Genomic DNA, 19,581 nt, shown 5'->3' on the forward strand with positions numbered 1-19,581 from the left:
AGTAATGGTAAGTTAAAGCAATTTGTAGAAATGTTTTAAAGGGGGTTGGAATAGCTCAGCAGACTATACAAATTGTATTGCTTGGTGTAGCATAAGTAAGTTTATGAAAAATTTACCATAAGTTGAAATAAAAAATATTTTCCCCTCGTTGGTTAGCATTACTAAGTTTGAAATTAAAACTTATTAAAAACTCTATCTTCTGGGGTGCCTGGGTGGCTCAGTTGGTTAAGCATCCAACTTTGGCTCAGGTCATGATCTCATGGTTTGTGAGTTAAAGCCCTGCATCAGGCTCCTTGCCAACAGCTCAGAGTCTGGAGCCTGCTTTGGATTCTGTGTCTCCCTCTCTCTCTGCCCCTCTCCGGCTCATGCTCTGTCTCTCTCTCAAAAATAAATAAACATTAAAAAAAAACACACAAAAATCTCTATCTTCTGAACATGATGAAAATGATACCTAGGTAACAAAGTAAAATATGTAATTATACATATGTAAAGAAAAGTGATAAATGAATATTAATACCTAAATCAACACATAATGTTAATGTGAAGTATTTAGGTTATATATATTATTAGTAGATGCTTTAAAAGCAAAAAAAAAGATCAGTGACTGTTAAATAGCTAAAGTAAATGTTGTCTACATGTGTTTCTTATACAGAATTTCATTTAACTTTCATAAGAATTTCCTATTATCATTGTGCTTTCCAAATGGTTGTGGAAATCAAAGATTAGAGAAATCAGATAACCTGCATAAGATCACACAGATATTAAGCAGTAAAACCAAATTTCCAACTGAGGGAGAAATCAGCTCCCATAAAAGCCACAGCTGTAATGTCATGATTCCTGTGCTTTTGCCTTACAAAGATTTTTTTTTAAGTCTAACAGAGCTGCTAAGTTTAAACATCATATATGAAAATAATATTTTAAAGCAAACTTTTAAAAGACATAGAGACATAAATGCCTAAGAAGTTGGCATTTGAAACCTTTGCTCCTTTTTTAATTTATTTAGACTTAGTTATGATGAAACTATGAGATCCTCTTTGCATCTAGGGAACAATTTTTTTTTAACTTTTTAAAGTCTATTTATTTTGAGAGAGAGACTGAGAGAGCAAGTGGGGGAGGGGCAGAGAGAGAGAGGGAGAGAGAGAAGCTCAAGCAGGCTCAGTGCTGTCAGCACAGAGCTCAACATGGGGCTCAAACTCCTGAACCATGAGATCATGACCGAAGCCAAAACCAAGAGTCGGAAGCTTAACTGACTGAGCCACCCAGGTGTCCCTGGAACAATATTTTTAAAAGTTCTTTCCAACTACATTTCTTAAATTCCAAAATTTTAAATTTTATTAATATCAATATTCTTTAAAAAAAATTATGGTCAAAAAAGTCTTTCCCAGTTTCCCATCCTAGGGATCCACTGTGGAAACAATACTAGAATTTGAAGAAACAAACAAACAAACAAAAGTTACCCATCCTCTGTTCCTATCAGTATTCCCTGCTATTGCTTAATTTTTTTATACTCATGATAAGGTAAGGACTAATTAATGCCTTTCCGAAACTTCAGAACATCAAAATCCTGTCTCTCTTTCTTGAATCAGTAAGACCTTAAAGCCCGGTCTGCTACCTGGAAGGAAAGAAGGGCAGCTTCCATCCCTCTCTTTCCTGACTGTTCCTGTTAGTCATGGAGCCATTTATTTGTCAACTACCCTTTTCAGAAAGTTGATTTGCAAAACTCCATACAGAATTTAACTTGTCACATCACAAAAGAACAAAATGTTTTGAAGAGAAAACCAAACGATTTCACAAAATTATTTAAAGGTAAACAGGATAAATGAAGCAGAGCTTTGAAAAGCACACCGAAGTGGTCTAAATTCCCATGGTGTTAATGTGAACTATATCCTGAATAAACTTCGCTCTGTCACGTATATTTTGATAACCTGGCTGTTGTGCAAATCCAGGTGCTACATTTGCTTAAAACAAGAGTATCTGTGATTCATAAAAGCGTCTTTGGAAGACAATTTTGAGATAAACTCAAGACGAAAACTTAACACTGGCAAAATGCTAATTTACTTTAACTGTGTCAGTATAATACAATTCAAAATGAAGGGGTGAAAGCCATTAAAAGATATGAAAATAAACGGTTCTTTGTCTCTACAACCCAAACTCATTGAATATGACAACTGACAGTCTAATTGCCACTTGTGCTGACAAAGTGATGCTTACTGAGCTTTAACTGATAATGCTGAGAGATGCTCTGAAAGAAAGCAATATCTTAGAGATGCACACATCTCTATTTGATCTAAATCTATTCTTCCACATAATAAAACGTGGTATCTGAAGAAGAAAGATTAGCACTCTCTGTCCCTTGATGATTTTGTTTATTTGTATCCTCATACACATAGCTGAAGCTGTAAAAACTGCCCCCCAGAAATTGTTATTTGAATCTACAAATGACACTTTCATTACTTAGCTATTCAAAGCAATTACGATATGATAATAAATGATACTTTCAATCCTTTTAAAAAATACAATATTCTGACAATATAATACAGAACAAAAAGCAAAGCACAAAACCACAACAGGATCTTCTTTAGTTGTTAAAGGTGAGTCAAATATTATTAATGAACTATTTGCAGATTTATCTAAAAAAGTCAAATTGTCAGTGTTAATTATATTGTACGTGAACACAAAACGTGGGAAAAAATGTACCTACTAGGCACAGAAATAATCCAGTCACTTAAAAAGTAATGAAGCATACTGAAATTCTTCTGCAAATGCAGATGATAAACAAAAACAAAAACAAAAACAAACAAAAAAACCAGAAGCCCTTTGCTTTTGAACTACTTTACCCATTCCCAAGTAAAATGATCCCCCAATTGGATCTGGCCATTCCAGGAACTAGTCTATACTGTCTTGCTCAATTACTCATTTAAATCTTATGCTCCTATTTGTGTATATAAGACACTTTTGAGGAGTTAAACTTCTTTGATTCAATATTCAAACCAGTTAACAAACAACACTGACCTGAAAATATTGCAAGCAAAGAATATCCCTAGCAGGATACCTATTTCACGGTGTTTATGTAACATTTTGTTCATTCATTCATTTAACTTGCAGTTGTTGGCTTCTGGCCACGTGCCAAGGCACACAGAGACATGCTCCTGTGCCCGTGCAGATCTATTCTGCTGGGATGAAGACAGTCAAAATACAAACTCCCAATGCAAGAGGGGGACCAAATTATAGCAGAAATAGAACCAGATGATTTGGCTGAGAGTAAGTATAGGTGGAGTGAGGGCTACTAGATTATGAGGTCAGGAAGTGGGAGACTGAAGGGGTCACATTACCTGCATGACAAGAAACAGTATCAGCAATAAGGCCACAATGAGAAGAATGAGTGGCGGGGAGAATGGGAGATGAAGTCAGAGAGGTCAGTGAAGTCCAGATCATGTACAGCAAAGTCCAAACAACAGTAAACCTTAGAGTTTATCATAAGAGCAATGGGAAGCTCAGGGGGTTTTAAGCAAATGAATGTCATAATCTATTTTTTTCAAAAAATGACTCTGGAAGCTGAAGTTTGGCAGAGTTTGAGGGGCTATGTGAAGAGCAGCCAGGACAATTCTAGTGTCCATGGCAAGGGATGATGGTAGCTATGCAATGAAGAGAAGTAGATGAACACAGAATATATTTTGGAGTTACATCTGATAGGTCATAGAGATGGATTAGATGGGGGAGGGTGGTGAAGTCAGGGCGAAACTCAAGGCTTCCTTGGTGCCATTTACTGAATATGGGAAACACTGTGGGGGGAATATTTGTTGGGGGAGTTGAGGGAAAGTAGGGATAAATCAAGAGTCATTTGTGGTCATATTAACCTTAGAATGTCTATTAAAAATACAAGTATATACGGAAAAGAGGCAGTTGGATATAAAAATCTGGAGCTCGGGGCTCCTACTGGCTCAGTTGGTTAAGCATCTGACTCTTGATTTCGGCTCAGGTCATGATCTCACAGTTCGTGAGACCAAGCTCCACATCAGGCTCTGGGCTGACAGCGTGAAGTCTGCTTGGGATTCTCTCTCTCTCCTCTCTCTCTCTCTCTCTCTCTTCTCTCTCTCTCTCTCTCTCTCTCTCTCTCCTCCTCCTCCTCCTCCTCCTCCCCTGCTCACACTGTCTCAAAATAAATAAATGAATATATTTTTAAAAATTTGAAGCTCAATAGCAAGCTCAGGGTTGAATTTATAAATGTGATAGTCATCAGGATATTGTGATACTTAAAACTTTAAGAATGGATCCAAGGAGAATGTAGCTGGAATACAAGGCCTAGGATTCAGCCCTAGGACAACCCACCACTGAGAGTTTGAAAAGAAAGCCAGCCAGGAAAGACTAAGGTGGCACAGTCAGAGTTTGGAGGAAAACCATAGAACATGGCATCCTGGCAGGCACAAGTACACAGTGATCAATGGCAGAGTGCTCAACTCTATCAGATGCTGTGAAGACATCAAGAAAGATGAGTCCAGAAACATCATCATTATCTATTGTAAAAATGAATGACGTTGGTCACTCTAAACAGAGAGATTTCTGTGACTTCTGGGGCTGGAAATCTAGTTAGAGTCAACTGATGCAAAGAATGGGTACAAATATTGAGACAGTGCTTCTGGTTGCTATGAAGGGTAGAGAAAAATGGGACAGAACCTGGAGGGGGATAAGAAGTCAAGGGAAACACTAAAGTCAATATGAATGCTAAGTGAGACTGATCCAGTGGAAAGGGAGAAAATGATGATGTAGAAGAAAAATGTGTTTAATTGCAGGAGAAAGTCTTGGAACAAGTAAGAGCGGATGGTATTCAGAGCATAAGTAGAGGCATCATCCTTAGACAAGAATAGGAACTTTCCACCCATTATTATAGAAGAGAAGTCCAGAGTATAAAGTTTTTGGGTTAGATGATGAAGCATTATTTTGGGACTCACATTATTTTGGGACAGAGAGCACATACATATTATGGGATATGTATATCAATTATATAATGAACATGTATATAACCATCTTTATACACTTGATCTTAGCATGTATAAAGCAGTGTATATAGAGATTTAAAGGTTTATCATAGACATTGCTTTTGTCTGACTGAAAATTTGATTCATCAATTTCTTCCCCTTTTATATTGAGGATCTGTGATGTCCTAGTTTGGTCACTTTATAATGCTACCAAACAGAAAGCCAAACTCAAAATCTGTCTTCCTTTGTAGGTTTTATCCTGATTTCCTCTAGACCTTGAGGCTGCCCCTCATAATACAATCAGCACTCATTTATTCCATATTTGTTTCCTGTTTGTAAATATTGTTTCAAATAGAGACAAGGAAGGGGCCAAATATTTTATAGTAAGATATCATTGTCTTTCCCCCTGTGAAAAACCTAGTATTAGATATAAAGCAGGCACTTGAAGGCTTGCTGACCAATTTATCTTTTTAGAGTTGAATGACTAATAAAAAGTTTTATGTAGCAATTCCTTGGTTAACAGAATATGCATAATTCCTATGGCACCTGCTGAGTATTGCTGGGAGATGATGAAATTATTCATCAACTTTCTCCCTTACATGTTATTCAATTAGTTTGTCTGTGGCAAAGCCTAGAATATATATCAATCAAAAGAGTGAACTAAGTACAAGCTATCTTCCTATTAAGGTTTGCATCCACTATCTTAGCTTTGGTCTAAGAAAGTATTCAGGTGCAGGAAACTTTAAGGAGAATGCAATTGTAAGGATTGAGATTTATCTGGTGCTACTTGTTTTCTGTAGCATATTATGGATTTGAAATAATTTTGGTAATACCTTTAATCAAAAAAATATTAAGAGAATGCTCATCAGCAAAGCCTATTTTGCATTTTTAGGTCAAAGTTTTCTTCAGTGCAGACTGAAAGCTTAGAAGATTTTAAGTGCTGTATATGGATTTCTAGCTTGTTAAAATATCTGAAGCATGTTTAATTCCAAATTTAATTCCTACTTCTTAAGTCAATTACAGATATTTGTATATCATTATATTTAAATAAGAAGGAAAATATCACTCATATATACTTTTCTTTCAAGAAGTATCATCAGACAATATTAACCTTTAATTTTAACCAACAGGTTACCATGGAAAGTTAATAAATCAGCAATCAGAAAAGCATTTAACCAGAGGGCCCATATACCACATATGGAAGTCAATAGCATTCCAAGGAAGACAGTGATTACAGGTACCATAAAATTTTGTCACTCTATGAAGTAACTACTGACAGAATGAACTATTCCATTTTTCCACATTATATGCAAATTCACAAAGATAATATCTAATCAAATGAAACATATCAAGACACTTGGAATTTTACACTTTGTGAAAATCTATACCAAAAATACTAAGAAAGTACTTTCAGTAGAATCCCACAGCACTAGACAATACTAGTAGAGAGGATGCTTTAAAAGCATTTATTTCATAAAATATTTTAATTGAGTCATCTAATGAGTTTCATAAGATGCATGTGTATTAAAATATTTCTATTTTTCAGTACTTATATCTAACGATCTGATGATAACATAGCCACCAAGTCTACAGACAAGAAATATTAAGCCTTTTTAGCTATTATTATAGGTTTTTATTCATTTCTCACTAACCTACACAGATTTTTATACTGTTTTTACTCAAACCATAAATTAGTTTCTAACGTGATAAAATGGCAAAGTTCGTGTTGTCCATTGATAAAATAAATCCAGACAGTTTAGATTTATGTAAAAAGTAACCAATAAAGTACAATCCACTCATTCTTTTGTGGGTTTTTGGTGGGGGGAGGAACATATATTTGTAAGGAATTGTTGTTTTAAGTTGCTAGGAAAAAGAGATATGATCTTTCTCTAAAAGAAATTTCTCCCCATGGAGGCAATACACCTTAAAATGGAAGTTAATAAGCAATTAATAGCACAGACTTAACTAAAATATTGCAAATGTGATAGTATAATATCTTGGTAAATATGAGAATTTTGAAAGCCATGAAATTAAAGACTTTGATATGTGTAAGATCAATAGACATGACTTATCACTATTTAATATGGGCTTTAATTTTTAAATGCCATGTTCCAATGAAAAAGTTGTACTGCACAAGAAAACTGAAATTTCAATAAAGAATCAAGACAAAAGAAACAAACTTTATATTAAAGTACCTTTAAGAGGTTATACTTACGCAGCAACCTCCTCTTTTGACAATCCTTTGAAATTCACCTCCAGATAATGATCTATGTCATCTTTTTCTTTGATCAACTGAGACCTAAATGAAATGGAAAGAAATAATAAAGCACTGCTTTATCAAGTGGAAAAGCTCCCAAACATATAAAATGCCACCAGGAGAAGAGAAATACTCAAGGTATAATACTATATATAATAAATGTTCTACAATAGCTATAGACTTAGGTTGTTGATTAATAATTTCCAAATTTTCATTTTCTTGAATGGAAAGGGACAGGGAAGAATATTAACTCAGCGTGCAAACAAATAAAGCACCAGTACATTAAAAGAATCAGCATTCTTAAGTAAATGGAGTTTTCTCCTCCAAGCTTATAAGCTCTTCCATTTTACTCACATTGCTTCACACTGTAACTTTCCAATACAGAAGTCATATTCTGTCTCACACTGGATTTTGAACTAAGAACACCTATTTGATACAAATGTATAAAATTTATTTGTTCTAAACATCACCAACTGTGCACTGAAATGTTTGAGTGGTTTTTTTTATCACACATAAATTCAAATTATTTTTTAAAAAAGTGATTTTAAGAAGACTTTACTGAGAAATATATTACAGTTGTAGTGTATTTATTCTTCACACTCCCTTGCACCTTTAAAAACAAGCATACTACTAACATCCTGTAACAATGGAAGTACAGGCCTAAACAAGTATGTGTTTTTATTCAGAAGCTAATGTAAAATGTTAATACAAAACTATGCCTTAAATGGTGATGAAAAAAATGTTTTTTCTTCAATAAAATGAATACAAGAAATAGTTTTCTTTAAAAACTTTATTGTAGAGATGTGAGATTGGGCTGTGTTTGTGCTGGTGTTGAAAAGAAAATGAATCTCAAGCATTATAAAAGACAGGAAGAACAAGCTTTGTCAGACTTTGTAAATATTCCACATTATTCAAAAGTAAAATTGAAAATAAGAATATACATATACCCTGAATTATGCATGCATCAAAAAATCTGTTTTTCAAATTTTCTGAAAGGAAAATTTGATTTGCTATTATAAGGGAACTTTTATGTTAGTTTAGCTGTATGCATTTATTTTGGTCCAGGGACTTTGGTCTTTCCCAGAAATACTAAAGTATGGTCCTTCTCAAAAGAAAGTAGTTTCGTAATACTTTGATCCTTATGCCTTGCAGGAAGTGAAAAGTTGGCATATGAAATAAATAATCAAACCTATACAAATTATTTATATTGATAAATAATATTTGCATCACTATAACTCAATAAAGCCATAAATGGCAATTTCTAAGGAACAGTTTCTAAACACATTAATACTTAGGGCAAAATACATTGTTCTCTGTCCTTAAGTTTCTGTGTGGCAGCTCCAGGAGCTCAGCAGTCCTTCACGTGCAGCAGCATTTTCAGGCCCCAGGATCACTTCAGTTCCTAAATCTTGCCTGCCAACTTACCCCAGCAATAACACTGGGTACTCCTTCCTCCAAAACGGAAATCAGCACTCAGGACCTTTGGATTAGAAGCTATCCACCTTTCAGTCCTAAAGCCTCTGCTTTCAATTCTCCATCAACATCTTAAAAAGCAAATATATCTCCAATGTTTTATAGGACCATGATATAATTAGAACAGGAAATAAAACACTCAAATGAGCACTAGCTTGCTAAGCAAATAAATTCTTAATATTTGGATGAAGTTCATCAATCCTTTTGAAACAGCAGACCTGAATATTCTGAATATAACAATATACTTTTGTCTTTCAACAATTTTGTTTTCTGAGATGTGTTATTGACATTTCTTACTGCAATCAGTTCATTCTGTAGGAAAAGAAATGAAAACCAGGGTCACGTACCTTGGAATCGTGCTGGGGAAACATGGCAGCTTCTGTCTGGCTAAAGATGTAAGCTTTGGGTGTGTCATGGGCAGTGGGGGCAGGGTGGTCATTTTAGACTACAAAAAAAAAAAAACCAAAACACAAAAACAAAAACCAGAAACAGTATTTTAACGAATGAATCTTTCAAATAATCCTTTAAGACATAATTAGAGATCCACAGTCTGTCATCTTAGCTGAGAATGCCTCTGTGTGTAGAGCTATAGCTCTGTTATTCAGGAAGGATACTCACTAAGTGGATTCTGCAGGTGGCTTCTCATTATTTTCTTCTACTATGTGCCTTTTGGCCAATTTATTACTTGTCTGCATCTCTACCAACAATGGATAAGGAAAAAATCTGATAAATGAATTGAAGATTCAGACAATCAGGGGTTTTGGTAGGAGTTTTGTTAAGGGACATGGTTGCAATTAAAGAGTGAAGATTTTCAGGACAGCTATAGATTTCAAATGCTCATGCTTTGCTTTCCTGTTACAATCAATAATTGAAAATTGCTCATACTTTGCTGTTTTCTAAAAACTTTCTCACTCACAAATAAAGGCTTTAGAAGTGATGGATGCTAAGACTGATTCTCAACAAGGAGACAGCTTCCCCAAGAGGCACACAGCTACCATAGTGTAACAAATCACTTCAAAATATAGAGATCCAGAAAAGATTGTTTAAAACAACCATCAATTTATCATCTTTCACACTTTTTGTGGGTCAAGAATTAGGACAGGGTACAAGGGATGGCTTTTCTTTATGCCATGATGACTGGGGCCTCTTCTGAGAAGACTCAGAAGTTTAGGGGTAACTCAATGGTGGGGGGGGGTGGTCAGAAATCATCTGTGTCTCATCCCTTGTATCTGGTAATTAAAAGTATTAGCTGTGACCTTAACAGGCTATTTTCCACAACACTACATTTGGCCACCTCATAGGGCTTTGGCTTCCTCACAGCCTGGCAGCCTCAGGCTTCTCCCGCAGCAGCTCAGTGCTCCAAAGACAAGTATGCTGAAGAAGAGCCATGGAAACTATATCCACTTTCAGAGCTTGGCCTTGGAAGTCACATAGTACTGCTTCTACTGGGATAAAAGTCCTGTTCAGATTCAAGGCTAAAGAACATAGATTCACCTATTGATGGGAGAGTATCAACACCACATTGTATGAAGAGAATGTGGGATGGAGATATTGTTGTGGCCATCTTTGGGAGATGTAATGTGTCACAGTGGGTAAGGTAGCTGAGCAATAATGAAGGTGGGTCTATAAAATCAAGTTATCTAAAATTTACCCTCAATAGGAAGAAGTGTGGACATAATGTCTGTGGACGTAGAATGGAAAAACTGTCACATGCTGCAAGGGCTTTCAGATGCAAAAGAACACACATTTCTACTGTTAGAGAGGCATCTAAAAGGCCACAGCCTCTTGATTCCACCACCATGTCCACCAGTTGTGATGTCTATCCTAAGCCTCACCAAACAACTGAAAGGCTTATTTTAGGTTTTAAGTCACTTACTTCCAGCATTTACTACATGTGAGACCCAGGGTAAAGCACTATCAACCTGGGCCTTAAATATATTTAACAGATATTTATTGAGCTACTATTTGGTGCCAAGTACTGTTCAAGGTGCTAAAGATATAGCAGTGAACAAAAAAGATGAAAATCTCTGATCTCACAAAATTTACATTATAGGGGTGATGTGGGGGAAAACAGATAATACACAAACATACAAAATATATATAATGTCCGATGATGATAAGATCTACAGCAAAATATAAAGCAGGGACCTAGAAATTACCCAAGTGTTCACCAGTAGTGAAGGCATAAATAAGAGCAGAATGAGATAAAGTCAAAGACATTAATGAGAAATTTGGTAGTGTTCTGATGGTGTAGGATCTTGAAGATTACTATAAAAACTGACTTTTACTCTCATTAAGAATCTTTTGGAGATTTTGAGCATAGGGGTAATATGACCTGACTTGCACCTCGAAAGGATCAGTTTTGTTTCCTTTGAGCTTAGACTACAGGGGATGAAGGGCAGATAACACAGGCCAGCTGGGAGGCCAGTTGTTATGAAATCTGGGTGAAAGTTGATGGTTACTCAGGGAGAGGTGGAGGTGGAGAGATGTGGTCAGATCTGGGGTACAGCCAGCTGTGGACAGCCAAGGTACAATATTCCTCTAGTGCTACAAAGCCATGAGGGAGGGAGGTAGAAGAATAATAAGACTTGAGGGAAAGTTTTTGAAATAAATGAAAGATTATGAAAATAATTTTTTGCATAAAGAGAAAAGTATTTTTTTGTTAATTTTTTTAATGTTTATTTATTTTTGAGGGAGAGAGAGAGAGAGAGAGAGAGAGAGAGAGAGAGAGAGAGGCAGAGCGTGAGAAGGGGAGGGGCAGAGGGAGAGGGAGACACAGAATCTGAAGCAGGCCCCAGGCTCTGAGCTGTCCGCACAGAGTGTGATGTAGGGCTCGAACCCATGAAGCATGAGATCATGGACACTTAACCGATTGAACCACCCAGGTGCCCCGAGAGAAAATTTAATGCAGATCAGTGTCATGTTTTACATATGATGGAATCCTAGCATTACCCAGATTATCAGGGCATGGTATGATCCATGAAACAATGTCCACTTACTTTTAAATAGTTACAGCTTTAAAGCACACTGTCTGAACAGCAAATGTTATTTAGTCCTTTCCTACTTCATAACTTCATAATATAGTGACTTCTTTTGTAAATAAAACTAAAAAAAAACCCTACTCTTCTGATCAGATGTCATATTAACTAGTTGAGTTACTTGGATAACCAGAACTTACTAAATGACAACATTATGTAGAACATGTGGTAAGAGGTTAAGGCCAACATAAAGAATAATCTCACGGACAGGTTTGAAGGCATACCAAAGGCTTCCCCAAGCCCACCTCTGATGAGCCTATTTCAGAGAAGCTAAGAAGAGTCTATGTTCCACAGTCCTCTGATGTTACAGAGCAAATCTGGGCCATCTCAGCTCTTAACCCTCATCTGTCTATCCTTAATGGATTTCTAAAGGGACAGGAGAAAACAATGACTGTGTTTGTTTCAGTTGGGGCATTTCATCCTCTATGAATTAAGACAGTTCTGAGAGCCCCCACTTTGCTTGCCAAGGGCACTGGGGCAGGAGTGATTTCTACATAACTGCAAGGGCCCTTGAAGGGTTCATCAAGGAGTTTCAAAATGAGGAAATAGTACTTGTAATTCTCCAAGTACTAGAAAGATCCAGCTGCTTGTAGACAGAAAGAGGCACCAAACCCCAGAGTGCGATCCAGCCAACAAGGTATGTAAAAGCCACCCCTGTAAAGTTGGGCTGTCAGTATGTGATGTAAAATTTATCCTTTTTGATGTTTACTTGGGTTAGATAATTGTTGCTAGAAAATATAAGCATCTAATGAAATCAAATGCAAACGCCACACGTGGAGAGGAACATGTCTTCTTTGTCACACATATGAACTGCGATTCTTTTTTTTTTCAATATCTGAGTCGTTTCCTACCATTAATGTTTCAGCTGCCAGTTCCTTCATTTTGCTCTCCTCTGATCTGAGAACATTAGCAGCAGGAGCACCTTTACTCTTAAATTTAGTTTAATGTTAGTATTGCAAGCCCTGCTGGCAAGCCTCAAGGCACAGACTCTGAATGGGGGGTGGTCAGAGCTGAATGATAAAGTGGAAAAAAAAGTTATTAACTCAATGTTGGAAAAAATAGGCTCCAACCAAACTGTGTTGGAAAGTTTAAGCTCAGAGTTAGGGTGAAAGTTGAGCAGGCTCCCCCCCTGCCTTAAACCCCACACACGTACCTGGCTTATGCCTGCTGGGAAACGGGATGTTGTTTCTCACAATTGATTCATGGTCACATAAAGGTATTTTGTTCTACACAACAGGTAATGTGTGAACTGAATTTTATGGCACATAACATTTGATATGCATCAAATATTTAAAGGTTTCCTACAACAAATTTTTTTAATCTAAATAATCACCATCTCTTTTGTAAGTTCAGTCTTATTTATGCTGAATTTTGTTAAAGTAGGAAGTTGGTGCTTTCTAGCAAATAGAAGCAGCCAAGAGGAAAATAAATGAGAAAAAACGCAAGCATGCTTAGGGACCTGTCATTTTAGTCTGAAATTATATCTGTAAAGGAAGCCCTTTGCTCTTTGTTGATATGAGTTGTATCACTTTCCTGGTGTTGGACAGACAGTGTTCCCAGCTCCTAGGTGAGCTCCACCGAGCGGGACGAATGGTTCAGGGTGACTATCTGTGTTCAAGCAGAAATGGAACACATCCTAAACAATGCGCTGTATCAGGGCTCTCCTGGTTCAAGAGCACAGAGGAAATCACACAAGATGGGTGTGACTGCAGGAAGGGAATGGTTCCGATCCAGGCACATGGAGACAGAGAATGTGAGGCACCTCTCTGGCTGGTACCAAAACCAGCTTAGCTCCAGGAGCCGAGGGTGAAGCAGTGTGTGAGGAGGACCCAGAGGCAGCTCTCCCAGTACCAGCAAGTGGGCGGTGCTGCATGTGGCACCAAGGGTGCTGAGACAGAGATCAAAAGGCCGCCTGAAGCCATTCCACTGTTGGTATTCAGAAGAGATTTGGTGGGTTCTTTGATCTGCTGGTTGGCTCTTGTATCACGGTTTGGCCCCCACATGCAAAGACAAATGAGAATGGAGAAATACAGGATGAAAGGTTTAAGAGTGCTGGGTCAGGATGAACGTGTCCCATGGTGAGAGTTTAAATTTCTGCCCCCCAAGTAAAATTCTTCAAAGAGTAACCCTCCTCCTCCGGCCCAGAGATGCCCTCATCAGGAAACACAAAGAAAAGGGTAGGCCTAGCACTGAGTAGACAGAGGCTACTTGGGGAGTGAGGAGGTCTGAGGCCGACTACCATCTCTAGAATTCAATCACTTTGGGATGTGAGAAAGCCGACAGACCACAGCAAACAAATTTATTATTTGTCATCAAGAGAATTCAAAATAAATATGATTTTCCGATCACCAATAAAATCATTTGTAAGAATTAGAACTGTTCACGTTATCACCATAAGCTCTTTTTACTATAAAAGCTTAAAGAAAACTATGGAAAAAGTATCAATAATTCTGGTCCTGAAAAGGGTAAAAGAAAGTCACACAAAGAAGCTGAAAGAGTTGCTAAACGTCTATCCCTTGTATCATAATTTTTAAACACCTCTAGCACTCAGTGGTAGGTCATGAGTTAGGTCATTAAATAAAAAGAAATCAGACATTTTCTACCAACTGACATTTCTTGATGATGAAATCAAAATATAAAGTAGGAAAAGTGTTGAAGGCAGGCCATGTTTCAACCTCAGTTGACTTACATTCGGAGATTACTGCTGAAGGTCTCTCCAAGGTTTACAGACGTCAGTCTGAAAATTAGGAATAATGATAGCAAAGGAGAGAAGAAAAAAGTTACAAATCAGTTAACAGAATAACTCCTCTTCCTGTCCCAAATCATGGAATAAGAGTCACTCATACAAATAATACCAAGTACCTAATGTGTGTTTAAATGGACGTTTTAATACCCAAAATGTAGTCCTAGGGGAGAAACTAATAACTAATTCAATGAAATGCCAGTACATCTGAATTATGTATATGTATTAATATATTCCAATACAAATGTGACATTAGGGATAACAATTTGATCTCTCAAACTTATTAGACACTAAGTTATCTTTACTCAAACAGCGGGCACCTCAGTTCCCTTTCTGTTCCTACTTAGTCCTAAACGGGACTAGTAATTTATTCCTACACCGGTTTATTTTCCCACTGCCCTCAGAGGGTCAGGTGAACTGGGAAGCAGGAAAAGCGCCTCTCCTGGCTCCTACTTCTATCCACTTCTTGAGGCTAAATGGCGAGGGCCTCTGTTCACGAAGCTTGAGAAGGCGTCTACACACTGACGAAGGAAGGTCTGCTGGGGTCACGAAAGGGACTGCACTGCCTGGAAGAGCAGCCCGCCTCTCCTGGGAACTGTTAAAGTCCTGCCCCGAGCTTCGCCTCAGCCGTCACGAACCTCGGTGGGCTGGCCCCGTGGGGCAGTTCTGGTTTTCCGTTCCGCCGAAGTGTGATCCCCACCGGTGGCAGGTGCTGGGCGCCGGTGCTGCCTCCTCTTCCAGCAGTTGTTCGGAGACCTGGCACAGTCTGCGCGGAGAGAAGGGACGCGGGAGCGTCGCCCGGGATACTGAGGGGGTGGGGCCGGGCTGGTGGGGGCGGGATTAGGCTAAACAGGGTCTCGGGATTGGGGCAGTTCCAGATTCCTCGGGCACGGGGGCGGAGCCTGGTGGGGACAGAGCCTACGAAGGCTGAGCGGGACCTCCAGATCTAGCACGCTTTTCAAACAAGGCAGCTTTCAAAAGTTTGTGGCCGCTTTCAGAAATTAGTTCAACTGATCCAAGGGTCTCCAATTTGCCGCCTGGAGTCATTTCCTTCATGGCGCCTCATTCTTAATATTTTGCTACATTTCCCTGATCAATGGGAAAGCATTCAGCTTGGCATTCGTGACCCCCGTGACCTGATGCCACTTTAAGGAACTGGAAAAGTCATTCATTCCCTTCTTCCTCAGCCTTTGTTGTAACCAGAACCATTTTTGCCCTGCCATCCATGAATACCTTTTCCACTCCTGTCTCCAGCAAGATAGTCCAATTTTGAGTGTGGTGAGTGACAGACTCAAGATCTCCTGTTCATAGAATCTTCCTGCACCCTGTCTTATTATTACTTTTTAAATTCTTTAGCTGAAACTCAGGATTTTATATTTACATTGACTAAATGTCAGCCTATTAATCTCAGCCCATCATTCCATCCCGTCTCTCACATGTGTAAGTGCAAGGAAGTGAGCTTTCTTGCACATTCTCTCATATGTATATAGGGCAAGAGGGTGAGGATTGTTGCTTATTACTTCTCAAATACAAACGTGCTGGAAAGTGAGGCTTTTATTCAGTGCCTACTGTCACACACTGTAGGAGAGAGAGCCAGCAATATTGCTCACGCAAGTCATTCTATTAGCCATAAATTGATTCTATTTGGAGTACAAACATAACAACCATAACTACACATTTTATTCCGACATCTAATTTGCTGCACCAAATTATGAAATTATTTCCAGCATGTAAGTTTACATCATGCACTCAATTGATCACTCTGACTACCCGTAACTGGGCTCCACATGATCCCCCATGGCAGTAAGGCCTGCCCTATCCTCAAGAATTCATCTCCCAGTTTTCAACATCACCTTAACACGGCTCCACTGTCACTGGTGTGAATTCTTTTCCGGTCTTTACTGCCTTTTCTCCTTAGAGGTTTGTGAATTCCATGCACCTGCTTTTTCACATGAGACTCTCCTGGTTTGGTTTTCTAGGTGGCTTCTTCTTGCCTCTTTGGATATATTCCTCCTGCTTGCTGCGTTTTCACTGGCAGTTCGTTGACCAATTCTCTTTCTCTTTCTGCTTAGTATAATATTTCTTAGAGCTAGGGAATTCAGTTAGCTTTTTTTGCAAGGGATAGAAAACCTGACTCACACTGGGTTAAGCAAAAAAGGAACCTGATTATTTCACACAACCAAAGGATGCCAGCTCCAGGTACAACTTTACCTATAGAATCAGGGCCTTCTGTAAACTTTGAGGACTCTAGAACACCCCACCCTTCACCACACAGAATTAATCTCTCCTTCTTTCTACCTCTTCCTCTTAGACCAGTTCTACCATATGTGTTTCACTTTGCGTGGATCTTGGTTTATGTGAGTTAATCTCTCCTGAAAGATTCTGAGCTCTTTGAAAGCAGAGACCATTTTATTTTTCTCTGAATTCCCTGGGGAATTAGTATATACCATATGGGGATTAGTATATAGCATACGCTCAAAAATGTTTTTTGAATTAATCAAATGAATGACAGGATGGCTAGAAGCTTCTGGAGCTGATTCTTCCATTTGTAATTGTTCTTATTGCTTCCTCTCTCTTCCCCACCTAGAATTGGTGAGGTGGGAGGGGATGCAGTTACAGTTTGAATGCTAATACTGACTTAAGATCTAGAGTGCCCCCTTCTGATCTTTGCTCTGGAGAAAGGTTTTTAGGATGTCTCAGCGTGCAAAGAAGCAAATGATAATCCTCTAGGGGAAGCCAATATATCTTAACTACTCCCTACAATTGTTCTCAAAGTGTTTCTGATACCTCAATCATCATTTCAGTCATCTCCATTATCATGATCTTCCACGATGAAAATTACTCTGAATCATTTTTGTTTTACTGAACACATCTCCAAGGAACAACTGAAGAAAGAATATATGAGGTAAAGTTTTTGAGTTCTTTCATGTCTGAAAATGTGCTCATTTTACCCATGGTTATTTGGCAGGGTTGGACATTCTAGGTTAACAATCATTTCTCAGTTTAGAAGGTATTGATTTCCACCACACACCCCCCCCCCCACCCAGTATTCATTGTTAATGATAAGAAGCCTAGAGCCAATTTTCATTTTTTTGATGGGATTTTGTGATAAGATCCGTGTTTGCAGTGACATCCCCAAATCTCAGTGACCTAAAATGATGAAGTTTATCTCCTGATTACAATATGTAACCATCCCAGGTCAGCCTTGGGTTTTGTTCCATACTATGTTCAATAGCATAATCGTGCTAAGAGGATTATTACCCCCTGGAGCATTGCTGGTTTGTGGCAGCTGGAAGATGAGAGTAAATTGCACATTAGCTTTTAAAGCCTTCATCCAAATTATATTCATCATTTCCTCTCCTACTTGAAGTCACATGGCGATGCTCAGTTTTAAGGGAGCAGGTAACTTTGATCTTGCCATGTGTCTGAAAGAAGAACCAGATCTCTGCGAATGGTCATAATGAATATCGCACATCTGGTTTTTTTCCTTCAACTAAGACATTTTTTGGACTTTTGTATCCTTTCTGTTCTGACATTTCATGGAGTTCTCTAGTAGAACTTGTCAGCTGAGTACTCACATTCTTCCTCAGATTTAGATAATAATCTTCTATTTTTAAAAAATTATTTCATGTTCTCATTTTCTTTTTCTATGATTCTTGCTTATTAAACATCAACCTAGATTTGTCCTTTTTATCTCTGATTTTTATTTCATTTTTATTTTCTTTGCCTTTTTGGTTCTAAAATTTGGACATTTTGGACAGTATTATTTTTCAGTATTTTATTGATTTTTTTGTGAGATAAATCATATTTCTTAGTCTTTGATAGTTCTTGTTCTTTTATTCATCCTTTTGTATAAACTCTTTTATAGGCGTACTATCGTTTATGGATGTACAATTATTTCTGAATATATTAATTAGTTTTCTCTAAATTATTTTTTCCTCCAGAAAATTCTTTTCTTTTGTTAATGTTGACATATCTCTTTTACATAGTTATTGTTCTTTGTTTTTATATTAATTAATATTAGGTAATTAGCTGCTAATAACAGGAAAAAATATATAGAATTGGAATGATACTCCACAGTGTCAGATTCCCAGTTTCTTTGGCTTTGTAACTCCACTATATATGGATACCACTCCCAAGATCATTGATTGTCCACAATGGCTGCTTCCCAAGCATATGTGTGTATTTTCTCTGAAGGAAGGATGCACAGGGGAATAATGGCATGCATACTCATCCCAAGAGATGAACACATCTTTTGTGCTACATAGCACTGGCAAGGACTTCATCACAATGTCATCGTTAGTTTCAAAGGCAGCTGAAAATATGATCTTCATTTTGAGTAGCCATGTGATTTGCTAAAAGTCAAGATCCTATAACTGTGGAAAATAAGAAAGAGTGGATGATAGGGGACAATCAGCATCAATGCTAAAGACATCAGTTCTTATATAAGAAAGAAAGACTGGATTTCTGGTGTTGAGTTTCCTCTATTGTCTAAATGGGACTGTTCTCCAAGTTTCCTCCTTGGGTAAGAATTTTCAAAGCTCTGGGTAAGGTGGGCAAGTCCTGTCTTCTTGAGTTTCTTTTAGAGTGAAAACATGGGGAAGCTATCTGGCTGTGCCTGCTATGCCAGAAGACGTAGTCAGGCCTGAGGTACCAACATGCACACCTGGAGCCTAAACTTTCAACTGAAAGTTCATTGAAAGTCTTTATAGAAGAGTTTTGGTTTAAAGTATTCCTTCTTGCTCCTAGGAGTGAGGGTGTTAAATAGGGGTTTGAGGGGCGCCTGGGTGGCTCAGTCGGTTAAGCGTCCGACTTCGGCTCAGGTCACGATCTCACGGTCCATGAGTTCGAGTCGGGATCTGGGCTGATGGCTCACAGCTTGGAGCCTGCTTCCGATTCTGTGTCTCCCTCTCTCTCTGCCCCTCCCCCGTTCATGCTCTGTCTCTCTCTGTCTCATAAATAAATAAACGTTAAAAAAAATTAAAAAAAATAAATAAATAGGGGTTTGAGTGGTGAAATTTATCATATACAGACTATTTTTGCCCTTATTTTCAACCTCCCTTCTCATTTCTTGCTCTTCTTGCCCTGTAGATG

At 38.0% G+C, this 19,581-nt stretch overlaps 1 protein-coding gene across 5 annotated transcripts in view; it reads right to left on the bottom strand.

Moving 5' to 3' along the window:
• TTC29 (tetratricopeptide repeat domain 29) overlaps nucleotides 1-19,333 on the bottom strand; it is a 244,259-nt gene extending 224,926 nt beyond the window's left edge. For 2 of the 5 annotated variants that reach the window (XM_049632249.1, XM_049632252.1), the window contains exons 1-4: nucleotides 15,126-19,333; nucleotides 14,434-14,481; nucleotides 9,054-9,151; nucleotides 7,192-7,275 (exon numbers count right to left, since the gene is read on the bottom strand). In XM_049632249.1, the coding sequence (XP_049488206.1) occupies nucleotides 7,192-7,275; nucleotides 9,054-9,145 (176 nt within the window). In that variant the 5' untranslated portion in view covers nucleotides 9,146-9,151; nucleotides 14,434-14,481; nucleotides 15,126-19,333. The remainder of the gene's footprint in view (nucleotides 1-7,191; nucleotides 7,276-9,053; nucleotides 9,152-14,433; nucleotides 14,482-15,125) is intronic. The other 3 variants (XM_049632250.1, XM_049632254.1, XM_049632253.1) reach the window with 3 other exon arrangements.
• Between the last annotated feature and the right edge of the window lie 248 nt (nucleotides 19,334-19,581).

This window comes from Panthera uncia, chromosome B1, assembly GCF_023721935.1.
Source record: "Panthera uncia isolate 11264 chromosome B1, Puncia_PCG_1.0, whole genome shotgun sequence".
Lineage (NCBI taxonomy): Eukaryota > Metazoa > Chordata > Mammalia > Carnivora > Felidae > Panthera > Panthera uncia.